Source organism: Pongo abelii, chromosome 12 (assembly GCF_028885655.2).
Source record: "Pongo abelii isolate AG06213 chromosome 12, NHGRI_mPonAbe1-v2.0_pri, whole genome shotgun sequence".
Taxonomy (NCBI): Eukaryota; Metazoa; Chordata; class Mammalia; order Primates; family Hominidae; genus Pongo; species Pongo abelii.
Genome location: NC_071997.2, coordinates 30220485 through 30239893, shown reverse-complemented (window position 1 = coordinate 30239893; position 19409 = coordinate 30220485). Strand labels below are relative to the sequence as shown.

The 19409-nt window shown below is 45.5% G+C and overlaps 1 protein-coding gene across 8 annotated transcripts in view; it reads right to left on the bottom strand.

Annotated features, from left to right (window-relative positions):
• Positions 1 to 19409, bottom strand: part of NPAS2 (neuronal PAS domain protein 2) — a 179818-nt gene that overhangs the window by 83603 nt on the left and 76806 nt on the right. For 6 of the 8 annotated variants that reach the window (XM_024242240.3, XM_063713529.1, XM_024242244.3 and 3 more), the window contains exon 2: positions 8828 to 8881. In XM_024242240.3, coding sequence (XP_024098008.2) covers positions 8828 to 8859 — 32 coding nt within the window. In that variant the 5' untranslated portion in view covers positions 8860 to 8881. Of the gene's footprint in view, positions 1 to 8827; positions 8882 to 12007; positions 12648 to 19409 lie in introns of those variants that run through there. The other 2 variants (XM_063713530.1, XM_063713528.1) reach the window with 2 other exon arrangements.

Sequence of the window (19409 nt, the reverse complement as noted above, 5' to 3'; positions counted from 1 at the left end):
GCATCTCTGGTATCCATTGGGAAACTATTCATAACATCTATCAGGCTTCCCTGCTACTAAGATGCTTTTCCTGGTGCCTCTTCCCAAGGGTGCCATCTTTTAAACTGGCTCCACTAAGTCTAGTTCTGTTAACTGAGTAAATAGGGCATCCTGATGGGGGAATATAGAAGATGCTCTCTGAATCAAAGACAGTTGATCAAATGGAGTGAAAGCTCATAAATTAAATGCTTTCCAATCAAGTTGGAAAGCTATGTTCAGAACTGGTGAAGGGAGCACTAGCAAGCTCCATTGCTGCCAAGAAGAGCTGGTATTTGAACAAGAGGTACAAATAGTATGCAAATAGATGTGCAGCTCTCTGAAGAGTGACTTCTTGCCCTTGGAGGGTCTCTATGGTGAGGAGCTAAAGGCATTCTATGAGGCGTCCTATTTTCATGTTCCCAATTCCCACCAGGAGCTGAAGAGTGGTGGAGGGAACAGGAGAATCCAGACAATTTGGCTTGGCTGAGATGAGCATTAGACAGGCTTCAGAAGATGTGAGTTCTCATCCTCGTTCTGCTAAGCAAGGCACTCCCAACCACACAGGCCTCAGTTTCCTCTTAAAAAATAGTGAGGACATTGATATGGTGATTCTGACACACAGCATTTAAATTCTCTGAAGTTCTCCCATCAAAAGATGGGTTCTAATTCTCCTTCCCTTGAATAAAGGCTGGCCTTGGAGACTGGCTCCTAGTGAATACACAGCAGCCGCAGTGACAATGTTTGACTTCCAAAGCCAGGTATTAAGAGGAGACAGAGCTTCCCCATGACATTCAGCCTTGAATGCAACCACGTGTTGTGAGGAAGCCATATCTCCATAGGGAAAGCTACTTCCAGTGGACATGCTGGTTGAAAGCCAACATCAACCAAAGGTGTGGGAGTGAGCGTGTCTTCAGAGGGTTCTATCCATCTTTGAGCTACTCTGGCTGATACCACCTAGAATGAAACAGGCACTCCCTGCCAAGCCCTACCCTAGTCAAAGATCCACGAGCAAAATGAATGCCATTGCTTTAATCCCTCACATTCTGGGATGGTTTGTTACATAGCAACAGAAACCCAGAATAGTTAATGCCTAAACCAAAGACTCACTGATACCCAAGTTCCTTCCAGACGGGGAATTCTGGCATATCTTACTTGGGATCACTAGTTCTGCATTATAGGATGGGACAGGAACCGAAAAGGGTGCAGCACTAGGCTTCCCAAATCTGAGTTTTATAAACTGAGCAAAAAATAAATAAATAAACAAATAAGTAAACTGAGCAAACTGAACCTTTCTAGAAGGCATATCAGGACTAGGCCTTATTCTTCTTTTGTAGTCTCCACAGTGCCTAAGACTGAGGTTGTAGAAGGAACACACATTTCTGGTAGAACTGAAATATACCAAATAGGTGCTCACAGTTTTAAGAGGCAACTGCAGCACGTGATGCTCAGTGAAGACAGTGCTGTCCATAAAAGGTGAACTTTCCTAAAGAATACATTAGAGCTGGTCATCCACATTAACAAAGAGCATCTATGAGCATTCCTATTAAAACTGACTGGAAGCCGGGCGCCATGGCTCGCACCTGTAATCCCAGCACTTTGGGAGGCCAAGGCTGGTGGATCACTTGAGGCCAGGAGTTTGAGACCAGCCTGGCTAACACGGTGAAACCCCGTCTCCACTAAAAATACAAAAATCAGCCTGGCGTGGTGGTACATGCATGTAATCCCAGCTACTCAGAAGGCTGAGGCAGGAGGATGGCTTGAACCCGGGAGGTGGAGGTTGCAGTGAGCCAACATCATGCCATTGCACTCCAGCCTGGGCAACAGAGTTAGACTCTGTCTCAAAAAAAAAAAAAAAAAAATTGAATGGAATGTATAAAAAAGGCTGATAGGGAATATGGTATAATATTAACAGTGGCTATCTCCAGGTGGTATGATTATAAATGATCTTTGTGGCCGGGCAGGAGAATTGCTTGAACCTGGGAGGTGGAGGTTGCAGTGAGCCATGATTGCGCCACTGCACTCTAGCCTGGGCAACAAGAACAAAACTCCATCTCAATAAATAAATAAATAATCTTTGCTCACATATTTAAACATTTCAGAATTTTTCAAATGTTGTTTTGGAATTTTTTATGTATAAGAAAATGTATAATTATAATGGGAATACAGATGACGTATCTATTGCTTAAGATAGTGTTGGTCAATAGGTCTTTGGTGGAAAATCATGAAGAATTACTTGAAGAAAGGGGAAGGCCCATGGCCAGAGGAGGTTATTTTCTCGCTACTATGTTTTTATTTTTCAAGATAATTTTTTAAATGCAGGATTGTACGATTTTTGTTATTTGCTAATTGCAGTCTTAGCACCTTTAATGTGCTGAGAAGCCCTGAAATTCTCCACAAGGGAGAAACAGTAAACATACACTCCACAATTATTTTGGGGGCATTTCCTGGGATTAATATTCTCCAGAATATATTTTGGGTAATGTTGGCATAAAACAAGGTCCATATAAGGTCAGTGCAGTCCCCTCCTGTGCCCAGGCTTAGAGCCTGGAGACAGGTGCACAACCCCTCACTTCCATAGCCCAGGCAGCATCCCTGCATGCTGAGGCCATGGGGTTTGGGAGCGTCACTGGGCTCAGAGTCTCAAGAAGTTTGGTGTAAGAAGAAGACATCAGGCTGGGCATGGTGGCTCATGCCTATAATCCCAACATTTTGGGCGGCTGAGACAGGTGGATCACTTGAGGTCAGGAGTTCAAGACCAGCCTGGCCAACATGGTGAAACCCCAACTCTACTAAAAATACAAAATTAGCCAGACATGGTGGTGGGCGCCTGTAATCCCAGCTACTTGGGAGGCTGTGGCAGGAGAATCACTTGAACCCAGGAGGCAGAGGTTGCAGTGAGTCGAGATCACACCATTGCACTCCAGCCTGGGTAGCAGAGTGAGATAGAGACTCTGTCTCAAAAAAAAAAAAAAAAAAAAAAAAAAGTCATTTGGCTGTGTGGGGAGAAAAGTCGCCACAGCAGGGCAGGCTGATGCCATCCTCATCTCATGGAGAACTTGGGGAACTACTGCAGAGACTTAGCAAAGCATCTGGGGGTGACTGAGAGCAGCTGAGGCTGTCTATTCTCCCGAGAAGCAACAGAACAGCTTTACTCTTAACCACAGTTAGCAGAAAGTGTCTGGGCCCAAATGGGAAGCTGGCCTAATTTCACAGTGACTCTTAGTTAACAGTAACACAGGCACCATTTAATTGGAACATGATAGTTAGGAACTTGTCACCAAAATTCTAAAAAGAAACGTTTAGCCTTTTCTAAAGAAAGGCAGCATTTTCAAGTGGTGCATTCCTGATCATCTCTTTTCAATTTAAAATTTACTGAAATTATTGAAAAGGCTTTAGTAAACTGCCTTTTGCCTCAGATGCCCCCAGAGAGGTTCTGGAGCTCCTTGAACGAAGACATTCCCAAGTTTCTAAGCCTGCCAGACACCACGCTTCTCTGACAACTCCACTGAGCCAATCAAAGAACGCTAGCAGGGTAAAAGCCAAAAGCCCCCAGCAGAGGGAGGCCCCTTTTCCATTCCATCGTTTACTGGGCTACAGGAAGAATTAGCATTCTGCCTGCAAGTATAGTTCTACTTTCCCCTTTGTTTTGAGAACAGAATCACTCATCTGGAAATTACAAGGTAATATACACGAATCGCATGTCCTATTACCTCCCGCGTTCTCGCGATGCCTGCTCCTGCCTCAACCATCAAAAAAAAAAAAAAAAAAAAAAAAAAAAAAAAAAAACAAAAACAAAGAGGAAGCCTCAGAGATGTTTTACTGCCATTTTTTTTCCCCGTGTGGGAGCTTATGATGATGTAAGTAAAACTCAATCCAAAGCCTATGAAAGGAAATTACAGCAAAATTAGCACGACAGGCTCCAGCTGGGAGCATCAGCCCACTGTCCAATGCTGAGGGCCCAGGGTTCTCACTGCACTGTGCCTGCACGCAGGGGCACTCTGCAAGTGTGCACAGGGCTGGAGTCCTCCAAAAGGGCTACAGCCTTTCTGGGCAGACCTTTGCTTTCAGACCTACAGAATTTATATCCAAATAAATGGTACAAATGAAACGAGAACAGTCTCTCTTCTTTGCCATATTACTCTCCCTGAAAGAGCAATTGGCTGAAAGGGTTGAGTTTACAAATTTCGATCTCTATCCTGTCTCGGCCTAAAACAGACTCTGCAGAAAGTGTTTTCTTTTCCTTCTTTAGGCTTATTTTCATGAATGCATCTCTAACTTGCCTGAAAGCACTCTGAGGGCAGGATAATGCTATGTATCCTCATCTGTAGCATCTACTTGCTCACCACATCACTCAGTCAACAAATACAGATGGGATGGTCTCAGTCATTCATTGGTCCATTTCATTAAACTACCCTATCCTTCTCCTCTACCCTGGGGGACCAGAAGAAATAACCAAATGGCTAAAGCTTCTCCTTCTGAAATATCTGCTTCTGCAACATGGCATGCGTAGGCTTCTTGTTTGCTTATGTTTTAACTCTTCCCTCTCATCTGAACCACTTTATTGACATTGAGTCTAAGAATTAGGGTCAAAGAATCATAAAATTGTTTAGCTGATGTTTCAGAACCAGCATCCACTCCATTAAGAGCCCCAAGAATCAGCGAATCTGACCTGACACTCTTGATTCTCATGAACAAAGGCAGCAGAGCCATAAACTCACCTTCTACTCTCCCTCTCTCAACCAAAGGTATGGGACTATGGAAACGACCTCACAGCTGACTGGAGAGAGGAGGTCATGAACTCATTTAATACTGGATTAAAGGAAGAGGTGACTATGACGCAGTTTCTTCGTAGCCAACAGGTACTCATTTCTGTCAAGAAATGGAGTAAGCTGGATTTTGTAATACGGCAAAGTTAGATAATTGCTTTCTTTGGAAAGCAAGAATTCCTATCAGAACTTATTGTCTCTACCCCTTGGGAAGGTGGTGACTCAAAAGGAGCGGCTTCCATTTACTGAATGTCATAGACGCTGTTAGGAGCCCAGACTTTAGAACAGATGTGTGCATTTGAATCCCTGCCTGCCGCCAACTGGCTGTGCAATCCCTGAGCCTCAGGTTTCTCAACTGTAAAATGGGGCTAAGAATAACCTATTTTATGAGGAGGTGTTGTAAGGCTTGGAGAATTACTGCATGTAAAATGCTCCAGGCAGGCTGTGAGTGCTCTGCAAATTTTAGCTTTCCCTATCAGCACTGCGTACTGCACTGTGCCAGGGGGTTAGACGCAGCTACATTTAATTTCTGCAATAAGTAGCTACTATTATCACCCCACTTGACAGAAGAAGAAACTGAGGCTAAGAGAGATTTAGTGACTTGCCCAAGGACAGACAGTAAACATTGGCAAGAATCAAAGCCAGGCCTGTCTGAGTCTAACCCTGTGCACTTCCTGCTACCCCACACCGCTTCCTGGATGACCACACATGCACGTGCATGCACGTGCGCACACACACACACCCTACAATACTGTTTGACATCAGAATTAGAAAGACATGCTTATAACTGGAACACAGAAAAAGCTGTGAACTTCATTATCTAGGGATTACAAATATCAATCAAGCTGTTTCCTTCTTGAGTATAAGGACTATATTTTTGCATCTTCCCTAAAGAATAGAGCACTCAGTTCTGAACACACAATGGACACTCAATTAATACTCTCTGGATTTACATGGAAATTCACGGAAGAAAGTGGAACCGTGCCCTTGTTCGGAATACTTGATCAAACAACCCAAATACACCATGAATTCCCTAAAGCATCGCAAGCCTTGCCTAACACAAAGCATGTTTTCTGGAGACAATGAGAGTTTTGATCTCAAGCTAAACATTTCTAATCTCATCAAAAATAGTGGGTGAGTGAAAACAATTCACGCCAGGCCTCCAGGTGGGATTAGGGGAACCGCCTCCCATGTTACTGCTATAAAAACTACTTTGAAAAGAATATGATCTTAGGGGGGTGTGTGTGTGTGTGTGTGTGTGTGGGTGGGTGGGTGGGTGGGTGTGGGTGTGGTGTGTGTGTGTGTGTGTGTGTGTGTGTGTGTGTGTGTGTGTGTATTCCCAAGTGTTAGGAGGGGTACTGCGTCCTTGCTATTTCTGGGTACCACCAAACATTCTAAACCTCTTTTTCCATCTGAGGACAAGGGAGGAGTGTGGGCCCCAGCCTCACTACACAGGTCTCTGTGCAAAGATTTCCAAGCAGAGAAGTTTTGGGGAGGGGGAGGTATGCTTATGGCCCAAAGCAAATGGGGAGGGTAATGAATGAAAAGAAACTGCATACAAACTGATTTATTTCTAGGAACTTTTAGCCCAGATTTTTTTTGGCATGTCTATATTTGCTGATTTCTGCGTATGGTAGAGCCTAAACATGCATTTTTATCTCTTCCTGATTTAGAGGTAAGCGGTGCAGGAGAGAGGCAGGGATGGGACTAGAAGGGGTTTGGAGGGTGATATTAAAGACGACGACAGCAAAAGTAAAACTCCTATGAACTCCTTAGTCACGCCAGAATGCAACTCTTTGTCTAGTCGGCCAGGTAGATTGAGTTTGGTCTTATATGAAGAGCCTCTTGTGGTCTGGGGATAAGAATAGAGTCTAAGATTAAAGAAGTCTGTATTGAAGTTCTCATTCCGCCACTTCCTAGAGCTTTCTGATCTCTGACAATGTACTCAACCTTGTTGAACTTTAGTCTTCTCACCTGTAAAATGGGAATAAGAATGACACACACTTCAAAGGAATATGGAGAAGATGATATGAGATGATGCACATAAAAGGACTTAGCTCAGTACTGTGGGCACCCAGCGAATGCTGGCTACCTCTGCTGTTCTTTCCATCATTTCTCATAAGACTGGCCTGTGCTTGAACCCGGGAGAGGGAGGCTGCAGTGAGCCAAGATCGCGCCACTACACTCCAGCCTGGGCAACAGAGTGAGACTCCATTACACACAAAAAAGATTGCCCTGTAAATGTATTATTGTAAAGTGTGCTGCATATTCATACACATGTAATGATGAATACTTAAAAAGCACTACTCCGTGTATTTTGTAGCTAATTTCCAAAATAACCAGTGAGGAAAGCAGGACAGACATTACTACCCTTATGCTGCAGGTGAGAAAACAGAGGCTTTGAGAGATGAGGGGTCAGTTGAAATTCATCAGCTAGCACAGGGCAGGCCAGGAATGCAGCTCACATCTCTCTCCAGTGCTCCATCCATAGCTATGCTGGAGGAAACCAAAACATCCCAGAGGAAGGAACTCTAGTCTGGTCTAATCTAGTCTAGTCATTTGTTGCTGGGACCCAAGTGGATTTTGCAACCCTTGTAGGTTGTGACCTACAGTTTGCAAAGCAACTGGGTCCCAATGCCAAGTAAAGGGCCTGTCACTTCAGGATAAGCTGGGGAGTTCTTTTCACGGATGCCTGAATTTTCATTGCAGAAATTTGCAAACATATGCAAAAGTAGAGATAAGATTACTAAGAGTCCCCAGTGCTGATCTCCCAGATTCCTGGGATGAAGGCTCTTCTGTCTACACCTCTGGCCATTTCCTCTGCTCCCTGATTTTTTTAAAGGAAATACTGGGGGAGTTTAAAACAATCCAGACTCCCTTTATGCCTTGCAGACTCAGGTCTGGCAGGTCTGGGGGTGGCCGGGGATTTGTGGTTCTCATGGCTGCCTCTCCAGGTGACATGGAAGGACAGCTACCCTGCAGCCACAGAGCTGGATGGTACCTGAGGGCACTACCATTTACAGGTGACAAGCAAGCAGTGGGTTCTGTGAAGGGAAGTGGGCAAACCCTTTAGCTCTGCAGGCTCACAAGGCTGTCACAGAGGACAGAGAGCCCTGCCACACATAAGCAGTGGCAGAGGCAGAAAGGGGTGAGATCACAGCGAGGAGGCTGGTCCAGTGGGGTTGCAATGAAGGGTGTCTCCAGAGAGGATGCCCCCTGCTGCCGAGGCTCTGTGGCTGGACCTCCACCCGAATGACCCGCAGTGAGCCACTGAGGAGCTTCCTGCTCACGAGTTTTTCCCCAGAGCATGGCATAGTAACTGCCGACTCGGGTGAATTGTATGAAAGCGATGACATTCGACTGTTCCTGACCCTCTCGATGTCACCGTTAGGATTCCACCACACATCTAGTAGGCATTCAATACATGTCCAATGAAGGAATCAACATAGACAGGTTATCAGGGCTCTCACATGCCAGCTGCCAAGTTAGTATTTCTAGTTGACCCAAACACAGTGCAAGGTGTCTATGACATCTCCAATCTACAGCTAAGGAAACTGAGCTAATCTACGTATACAAAAGTGCTTAGCACAGTGCTGGGTGATGACTGCATGCTTACTGGGTGGCAATGATCATTATTATTATCCAAAGCCAGACAGAGTCCCAGCAACTGAGTTAGGACTTAAACCCAGGCCTGCTGGGCTCCAGTCAGCCTGCCTTGTCAAGCAGTGTCTGTCCTGGAAAAGTAGTAACCAGAAGCCCTGCAAGATGACCAGTGTCAACAGGGATACACAGGAGCATAACAAAAACCCAGACCACTCAGCAAGTCCTAGACAATGTGTCATTTCACAGTGAGGGCAGGGCTGAGCCAGCTCTCTAGAAGGTTTCTCATGGAGCACTGCAATATGTCATGGAGAGAGTGTGTCCTACAGCTGCCTATCTTGCTGGTGGCCTCACCTGCACAGAGTGAAAGCCAGCAAGATTCTGCCAGGCAGACCCTCGGGGGCCAGAGAGCTCTGCTGAGGAGGGGGACAGCTGCATCTTACCTCTTGGCTCTGTCTTTCTCATCTTCATCCATTAGATTTTCTATGCAGTTTTTCCTGCAAAAAAAAAAAAAAAATTAAAAAGAATGGATAATTACTGTCTGCTTCTACATCTTTCTTAAAAGTCTTTCAGGTTGTTGTTGTTTTGGTCTTAGCCCAGTGGTTCTCAAACTTGTTGGTCCCGGCACCCCTTTACACTCTCAAAATGAACTGAAGTCTCCAAAGCACTTCTGTGTATGTGGGTTAAGGCTGAGAAATGTTTAAATGCACAGGCACTCATTTCATCGGGCATCAGAGCAATGAAGTCATCAGATGTCAAGTAACTTCTGGAAAAGTCAGAACAATTATGTCGTGTACACTCATGAGACAAGGAGAGCTTTTTTAAAAAGAGCAAATAACGAGTTAATTATATTTTGAAAAAATGTCTTGACCTCAAGGACCCCAAGGGTCTCCAGACCACACTTTGAGAACTGCTGTCCAGACCTGCTCAGTGAAGCAGCATCTGTTCATCTCAAGCCTTAGGTCACACGCACCTCCCAGTCCCTTCCTGGGATCCGTTAGTGACACCACAGTGGGCCTTGTTCACTCCTGCTTGCAGGACCTCATGACATCCTAAAGGAGAGTGTTTGTTTATCTGTCCATTCAAACCACACAAGCTCCTCTGATAAGTGGCCTGGAAGAATCAGCCCCAAAGGAGTGTAATCCGCAGTTCCTCCCTTAGGGCGTTTACTCTCCTTGAGACAGCGAAGGTGCACAGATGTGAAAGATTAAGTAACAATCCAGGAATGTTCTTTCTCAACGCTGGAGCCTCTACTCTTCCAGGCCACTGGCTTGATGCTTCTCAGGCCCACAGATCCAGCTTCCTCTCCTACCACACACAGGCCTGGGTTCCCTCCACCCCTCAGAGCTGCACAGCCCTGGTTCCTTTCTTCATTCACACATTTCCCAGAGCCCCACCTGTCTGGGGTGCACCTCCCAAGTCAGCACATCAAGCAGAACCATTCTCAGGGCGCTCATGAGGCCAATGCCAGCTGTGGAGTGGGAGGCTGAAGGCTGCGGTGGCTGGGAAGGCAAAGTGTGATCGAGGTAAAGGTGGGGACCATGGAGAAGCTGAATCACCATTGCCCACCCACTTCTATGCTCAACACACAGGGTCTTCAGTTGGAACTCCCAAACCAGCACTTCACAAATGCACCACCAATTACTCTTGAAATCTGAAGTTTCAGATAAAAATTTTCAATGGAGCCAATCAATCTTTCTCTGAGCTCATTTAGTTTTGTGATTTTGGTCACCTACGTACACAAACATGGGTCTGAGCCAAAGCAAAGATGAATTCTGCAGCCACAGCCCCTGTTTACGTAATGCTCATGCAGTCAACAGCAGGTATATTCCACAATGGACTAGCAAGAAATGCTCCTTAGAAGTCAAAGCCTGTATTACAATTAAGTCAGCGTTAACACATCTGCAAACAGGCCTGTGCTTAATGGTTTCCAGATGCGATCTATTCAAAGTTTTATGTCAATTCATTGAATGATGCCCTACCCCAAGTCTGTGCTTCCAAGGAGAATGGTGGCTGACCAAAGCCCCAGGGCATGAGTGAGGACCTGGCCACGCTGTGTTCTTTACCAGGGGCCCCTGGACAGAGTTTGTCCACAGGAGGGCTGGCTGCTATTCCTCAGTCCACTCTTCTGAGCTCCTGGGATCCTGTTTGGATGACCAGGGTTGCTGAGTCATAAACTAAACATCTAAAAATGACTAATAGCTCTTCTTTATCAACCACATCTTCTGTGATTTGTATGTTTATCCTGCAGACATTTCCTGAATCTATAAAACCTGGATGCTCTACACCCATTTCCTCTTCTTCAGCATCCCTCTCATTTCCCTGCCCCGTTCCTCTCACTTGACCCCTGACTAAGCCATTCAGCTGAGCTGCACCCAGTGTGAGGAGAAGGCCTCTAAGCTGAGTTCCCATTGCACCTGCCACAGAAGCTCCGGTGCTGATATTTTTACTATTTTGTCACCTCTGTTGTCTACCATGTTATTTTTTAACTTAAAAAATTGTGATGAAATACACCTCACAAATTTACCATCTTAACCACTGCTGAGTGTCCAGCTCAGTGGCATTAAGCACATTCATACTGTTAGGCAACCATCACCACCATCCATTCCAGATCTCTTTGCCCTTGCAAAGCATAAACTATTCATTCAACAAGAAGTTCCCATTCCCCACTCACTCCAGGCTTGGCAACTGCCCTTCTACTTTCTGTCTCTATAAATTTGACTATTCCAGGTCTGTCATGTAAGTGCAACCAGACAGTATTTGGCTTATTTCACACAGCGTAATGTCCTCAGGGTTCATCCATGTTGCCGCATGGGTCAGTCTCCTTCCTTTTTAAGGCCAAGTGATATCCCATTGCATGGAAACTCAGTGTTTTGCTTGCCCATTCATCTGTCCATGGACATGGGCTACTTCCACCTCGGCTGCTGTGAGTGTGGGTGTCCATCCCCCCTTGCGTTTTAGAGTCATCCTTTTACTTAATAATAGGATCTGGAAACAGCTTGAAGGCAAACAAGGAACAGGATGGAAGGGAAGAAAAGCAGTCCTCTGAAGTCAGGTTAAAGGAATCACAGAGAAGTTTAGGGGGTGACAATGACTCTTCTCAACCATATAAAGTTTTCAGTGAGAAGGATTTTGAGCATCTTTTTTTTTTTTTATTTTGATCACAGAGTGCCAGAAAACAGAAAAGGAGCTTAAATGAAAGCAGAGGAGATTTTGTTTGGAGCTGAGACATAATGGTTGAGGTGATGAACCCCCAGAGTGAACAATGGAGGGATGCCGTACAGGCTTTACCCCAGATAACCATGTGTCCTACGTGGCACAGACAGTCACGAGGTGTGTGAATCAGGGTCCCAACAGGAAAGCAGACGGCGGATGGGATCCTCTGAGGAGTGTTGATTTACAGGGGGGGCTCTTTGTAAAGATGTGGGTGGGGAGTAGGGAACCAAGAGGGACAGTGTAGTTACCTGAGGTGGGGAACGGCAGAGCTGTGAACACCTGTAAAGGGAAGGGACAAGAGGGAAATCACTTCCCAAACCTGGAAGGAGTATGTCCCATAGGAGGCGGCCTTCAGTGAAGGGACAAGAAGGGAGCCAAGGGAATAAACACTCTCATTCTCCACCCACCCTCTGATCTCTTGCTGCGTCTCCTTTAGCCATGTCTGCAGGATCCTCTGCACAGGGGAGCCTCAGGGAAGAGAGAAGGGAACACGCCTGGTAACATTCATCTCTCTGGGGCTCTTCCAGTTCTGGGTTTCTTGGGTTTTCCTAGAACACAAACTCTCCGGAGTCTTTTTAAGCTTTGTAACATCCCCCCCAATTTGAAATCCAAGCATCTGCACCTAGCAACTGACCCCACAAGAAATCATGATCAACAGTAACAATAATTATGGGAGCCTGATGAAAAGAGAGGCTGAGAGGGGTTCCCAGAACAACCTGAGCAACAAAATAAGTGACAATCGTATTGATTATAGCCTGTGCCACAAACTAAATACTCATGAGTCTTATTTATTTGTTTTATCGTTCCCCACCTCAGGTAACCACACTGTCCCTCTTGGTTCCCTACTCTCCACCCACACCTTTACAAAGAGCCCCCAAATAAATAAACAAATGGGGAGGTAGAAGGAGGGATCGGGAGACAGCTTCCTCTTACAGATGATTCCAATTAATAAACGTAGAAGGAACAACAGCAATAGAAAGTCACCATCATGCCTCATGCCTGTAATCTCAGCCCTTAGGGAGGGAGAGTAGGGAGGATAGCTTGAGCCCAGGAGTTTGAGACCCGCCTGGGGAATATAGTGAGACACTGTTCTCCACAAAAAGGAAAAAGAAGAGAAGAGGAGAGGGGAGGGGAGGGGAGGGGAGGCGAAAAGAAAAGAAAAGAAAATCACCATCAGCATACCATAGTAATCATTGTTGCAGGCAAGATCCACCGATGGATGCTAAAATTAATGTGAAAAAGCCTGGGGAGAAACAGGATATTTGCAGAGTTTCAAAGTATCTCTCTCAAGATATTAATTACAAAAGAAAAACATTTTACAGGGAAGAAGGTTGGCAGACACCACTTTCACCTACTGGTCAACATTAACATCATCAGTGTTGCCATATAGAAGTCTCTGTGGAAATAAGCACTCATTCCTCTTGGGTGTGTTTATCTAGGAGTGTCATTCTTTGAACACGGGGTAGCTGTATGCTTACTTTATTAAAAACTGCCAGGCTGTTTTCCAAAGTGAGCGTACAATTTCATATTTGTACCAGTAGTGTACAAGGAGTTCCAGTGGCTCCATTCTAACATTTAATATTTCTTATTTTTAGTAATTTACTTGGGTGTGTTATGATATCTCATTGGGATTTGCATTTCCCTGATGACTAATGATGCAGAGCACTTTTCACTGGCTATTTAGATATCTTCTTTTGTAAGATGTCTTCTTTTGTAAGATGTCTAATTCTTTTGTCTACTTGAAAAAATTGGACTATTAGTCTTCATCATACTGATCATAGAAGTTTATCTCTTCCAGGTACAAGTACTTTGTCAGAAAATATGAATGGTGAACATTTTCTCCCAGTCTGTGGGTGGCCTTCGTGCTTTTTGGATGGTGTCTTGTGATGAGCAGTTTTAAATTTTGATAAAGTCTAATTTATCAACTTTTTATTTTATGGTTAGCGATTTTTGCATTCTAAAATATATCTGCCACCTCAATGTTGTGAAGAATTATTCTATGTTTTCCTCTAGAAGCTTCATCACTTAGCTTTCACATTTTGATCCACAGTCCACTTGAAGTTAAATTTTATGTGTAGTGTTGGATAGGGCTCAGACATTATTCACCACCACCCCCGCCACGCCCCCAATATGGACATCCCTCCAGAATAGTTTGTTTAAAAGGCATTTATTTCCCTGTTGAATTGCATTAGCACTTTCATCAAATAGTGTGTGGTCTTATATGCATTATTTATGGACTGTATTTAGCTTCATTTATCCTATGTGTCTTAATTCTGCAGGACAGAATCAGGATGTCTGTGGAGTGAAGACACATAAGATAAACTTACTAAAAAATAAACCACATTTTTAAGAACAACTTTAGATTTACAGAAAATGCAAAGAGAGTAGAGAAAGTTCCCTTATCCCCACACCCAGTTTCCTGTTATTAACATTTTACATTAGTATGGTACATTTGTCGCAATACTGATACCTTATTATTAAGAAAAGTCCAGGCCAGGTGCCAGTGGCTCACACCTGTAATCCCAGCACTTTGGGAAGCCAAGGCAGGTGGATCAACTGAGGTCAGGAGTTCGAGACCAGCCTGGGAAACATGGTGACACCCCATCTCTACTAAAAATACAAAAATTAGCCCATATGATGGTGCATGCCTGTAATCCCAGCTACTTGGGAGGGTGAGGCAGGAGAATCGCTTGAGCCTGAGAGGCAGAGGTTGCAGTGAACCGTGATCACGCCACTGCACTCCAGCTTGGGCGACAGAACCAGACTCTGTCTCAAAAAAAAAAAAAAAAAAAAACCCATAATTTTCAGACAAACTTGCTCAGATTTCCTCAGTTTTTACGTAACGTCCTTTTTCCACTCTAGCACTCTATCCAGGACACCACAGCACGCTTTGTCAGCATGTCTCCTTAGACCCACCTTGGCTCTGCAAGTTTCTCAGGCCTTGACAATTTTGAGGAGTATCTGTAGGATGTTCTTTAGTTTGGGTTTGTCTGATGTTTTTCTCAAAGTCAGGCTCAGAATACGGGTTTTTGAGAGGAAGACCCAGGAAATAAAGTGTCCTTGTTATCACATCATGCTGTCAACATGGCTTGTCACTGTGGATGCCAGCCTTGGCCACCGGACTGAAGTGGTGATAAACTCACTCATAAGAGGTGTGTTAGTTACATTTACATGTAATATGTACAATGTGTTTTCCTTCAACTTTCAGGTTTTTTTTTTTTTTTTTTTTTTTTTTTTAGGTGAAGAATGTCTAAACTTAGAGTGGTAGATCCAATTATTACGCTGAAAAAAATTATATGATTTTTCCCTGTACTTTTGGACTTAGATATATAATGACTGAACCTTTATCAGATTAACAATTAGAGCCATTACTTTACATTTAGAGGCCCTTCATCTGGAAACATATTGAGCATTTCACTTGAAAATATAACTGCTCTGTTGTTTAAACAAACTTATTCCATGTTTCCCAATTCCACCACACCCTTTGTCTATTGTTATGCCGGTACCATGTTATCTTAACTCCTAAAGTTGTGCAGTAATTACTGACATAAATGTAGGGTGGGCCTTCCAACTTTGCTCTTATTCAAGTTTGCCTTGGCCATTCTAGGTCGTTGCACAGCCACATAAATTTTAGAATTAGCTTGTCAATTTCTATAGAAATGCCTGATGCAGCTGGGTGCAGTGGCTCATGCCCGTAATATCATTGCTTGGGGAGGTTGGGGCAGGAGGATTGCTTGAGGCCAGGAGTTGCCTGGGCAACATAGCAAGATCTCGTCTCTACAAAAAAATAAAAATCAATTGGTCATGGTGGTGCATACCTGTGGTCCTAGCTACTTGGGAGGATGAGGCAAGAGCATTGCTTGAGCTCGGAGTTCAAGGTTACAGTGAGCACCAGCCTAAACAACAGCGTGAAACCCTGTGCCTCAAAAAAAAAAAAAGTGATAGCTTGATGCGATTTTGATTGAGAATGAATTGAATGTGGGGATCAATTTTAGGAAAACTAACAATGTGCACGTCTCTGATCCATGCACTGTGTGTACTATCTCCTCCTATTTGCCTCTCCTCTTGGGTTCTGTGATGAGGCAGGAGAATGTATTTGCCAAAGCACAAATGTGCCAACCGCATGTGATATACAGTGATTCAACAGATACTCCCTGAGTGCCTGGGCAAGGGGGAACCCACTGTGAGCAAAGCCGCTACTCTCATGGTGCTTACATGAGGCGGGGGATGCACGTGTCAGGGGAGTTGGGGAAAACTGCAGGCAAACAAATAAGTAAACACAGAGCCTGTTCTTTGGTTATCACTGCAGTGCAGGAAAAGGTGAATCCTGGGTGGGACGGGGTTCGGGGAGTCTTGTTCTGATGTTTTAGGGAGTCTTGGAAGACCTCCTTGATGAGATGCTATGTGAGCTGTGACCTGAAGGGAGTGTAGGAGTGAGCAGTGAGGGTGCCTCCCCCAGACAGCAAGGAAAGCGAGGAACAGCCCAGAGGCCAGCCCGCTGATTGCTTTGGTGAGGGGGAGGTGGAGCCAGGGGCAGAGGGGCATTGTGGCTTTTGCTTTATGTGAGACAGGAAGGCACTGGAGGTTTTGAACACGAGTGACAGACACCTATCTCAGAGGACAGCGGTGAAACTTAAATGAACTTAAGTTTGCAAAGTCTGGCCTGCAGCAGACACTCAAAAACAGGTTCTCTACTTTGATGGCAAGGATTAGGCAAATTGCATCTTCACCCATTTTGATGGCTTGCCCAGCTATGATATGGTTTGGCTGTGTCCCCACCGAAATCTCATCTTGAATTTAATTCCCATAATCCCCATGTGTCCTGGGAGGGACCAGGTGGGAGGTAATTGAATCATGGGGGCAGTTACCCTCATGCTATTCTCATGATAGGAGTGAGTGCTCATGAGATCTGATGGTTTTATAAGGGGCTTTTCCCCATTTTGCTCAGCAGTTCTCCTTCCTGCCATTATGTGAAGAAGGACGTGTTTGCTTCCCCTTCCGCCATGATTGTAAGTTTCCTGCGGCCTCCCCAGCCATGTGAACTGTGGATCAATTAAACCTCTTTTCTTTATAAAGTACCCAGTCTCAGGCAGTCCTTTATAGCAGCATGAGAATGGACTAATACAAGCTCCTTACCCATATTAGGTGCTCAATAAATGCATGAGGAATGAAGAAGAAAAGGAAGGGACGAAGGGAGGAAGGGAGGGAGGAAGGGAGGGAGGGAGGAAAGGAAGGACAAAGCCAGGGCCAAACCCCTATCTGAATTCCTGTGCCACCACCTGACATTCACTCCCACAAACCTCCCCATGATGATGGGGGCTCCAAGGTAATAGTGCTTATAAGGTACATTTGAAGGTACAGTTATATCCTGGTGACTAAAATTAAAACAAAAACTTCTGCATGTGCAGGAGCTACTGACTAGAGGGAAAATCCACTCAGACAACACTGACAGTCAGGGCTCTTCAGAGAGGCCCAACGGGTCCCTCAGCAACCCCTGGCAGCTGCCAAGTTCTGAAAAAACATAATCTCATTTTGTCTCCATCAGTTCTGTGGGTGGAATGGGCTGGCTATAGTTATCCTCCACTCATAAATCAGGCAGCACCACCCCCCCAGCAAGGCTAAGTGGCCTGCCCACAGACACAGGCTTGGGGACAGAGCAGACCCTGGGCTCTGCCTCCTGGCACTGACTCAGGAGGCCTTTCTCCACCCACTGCTGCTCAGAATAGGGGGTTTCCGACTTCAGAGTCAGTCTGATTTAAATCTCCATTCCAACCTACTTGCTCTATGACCTTGAGCAGGCCCCTTAAACCTCATGAGCCCCTGTTCCCCTCATTCCTAACACAATGCAGCTAACACCCACCAGGCAGCAATTGTGCGAGGTGCAAACGGGAAGCAGGTCACAGGTATGTGTGCAATAAAGGGCCCAGCATGATGCCTGGGGCACAGGAAGCTCTAGGTGAGTTCCATTCATTGCACACCTGCCTCACCTAACTGTCCTACCTCTTCTGTTCACACTGTGGCCACTGAGCCCCTGCTAAGGGAGGTGACACTAAGCTTCAGCCTTTCTTATCTACTTTGAATTTCAATGAACACATTCTCTGCACAGTAAGGCGGTCACCAGGGGTGAAACAGACATGGACTCTGGGGTCACACAGACCTAAGGTTTCAGAGAGGGGCTCCTGAACAGAGACAGAAAAGGCCATATTGGTAAGAAGAGTGCCTTACAGCCAAGAGGCACCCGCAGGCAGGGGCTCCAGCTGAAGCCTGAGTCTGCCCCACCCCTAGGGACTACCTGTGGCTGCTGCAAACAGGACTGTGAGGACCACTGAGTGGGGGCATGGGGGTAAGGAGCTCTGCCAGGCCCAGTAAACAGACCAGCTGGGGAATCTAATCAAGCAGGGCCAGTGGAGCACTGAGTGTGGAGGGGCAGGGAGGAGGGCTGGAACTCCCAAGTGAATTGGCAGACAGCCACCCCTGCTGCTGGCAGGCAGAGCTACTGGGGCACACTGGGTGTCAGAGTTCCTGGGTCCAGCATCCACATCTGTGAAGGGGAGAAAGGCAGTGGTGGCCTGGGGTCAGGAGACCCAAACTGAGACTGACCCAGGCTTTGCCCTTCAGTATCTCTGTATAACCTTGGACAAGTGTGATGCTCCCAGCCCTAGCTCCCCAACTGCAAAGTGAGAGAACAGAAGGGCTTTTCTCACTGTTTGGCTGTGAGACGGCATGAGAGTCCAAGAGAAGCCCCCAGCACAGTCCTCGGCACAAATAAGTCACCACAAAATTGTAGCTGCAGATTTTTAATCACACTATCACTAATGATCATGAATTAAAGGGCTCACAGTAGAAACTGGTACTTAAGCCCAACAAGTGTCTTTGGGAGAAACGGGATAATCATTCCCTTCTACCAGCGTTGAAAATGTGTATGTGTGTGTGTACGCATGGTGGACAGACAGACACACATACGCTGTCTAGAATACTGGACTAGCTAGTGATACAGCACCCTTGACACAGTAACTCCATCTTAGAGAAAGACTCCATCTTACATTTTAAAAGGCACCTTGCCAACAAGACTGGATGTTTTGCCTAATCAACGAAGACTGCTTCCAACAAGGACATAACCAAGTACACTCCACCACTCAGTCCTCACCAGAGGACTCTGCGGCCATAAGAGCAGTACTTCACCAGCTAGAAATGGCTGTCCCCACAGACCCCATCTTGCTGTCGCTTGTGATCAGCACCCAGCATCCACTGCGCAGTGCTCTGCCCACATCAAAGACTCTTCTCTGTGAGACCAATGGACTGCCCAGACCAGGCCAGGACATTCTTTTTTTTTCATATTGCTCTCCCCGGACTGGTCCATTAACCTCTTTTCCTACCCCTTTTCTTTTGATGTTACATGTTACTTCATTTATTGTGAAATGTTTAATCTATAACATTTATTTATTGGTAAGTGTACTATTATGCATGGTTTGCAACACTGACTGACCTGCGGAGTGGCTTGAGCCTGTGTGCCCGCGGCTCTGACTCCTGAGTGAATGGGAAGTAGTAAGGGGAAGTTCCTCCTTGGGAACTCAATGGAGCTTCCAGCTTTTGTGATTGAAATGACATCAATAAAAGTCTGACCTTGTGGAAAGACACAAACGTGCATGGACCTGGTAATCACTGACCCTGAGCTGCTCATAACTAAACAGGAAAGCAACCAGCCATTGTGAGGTTGTGAGGAAGGAGAGAAGGGAATGGAATGACTATCAGGTGAAATGACTGGGGTTTTCCTTCACACAGCAGACCCTCAAAAAATCTATTGACTCT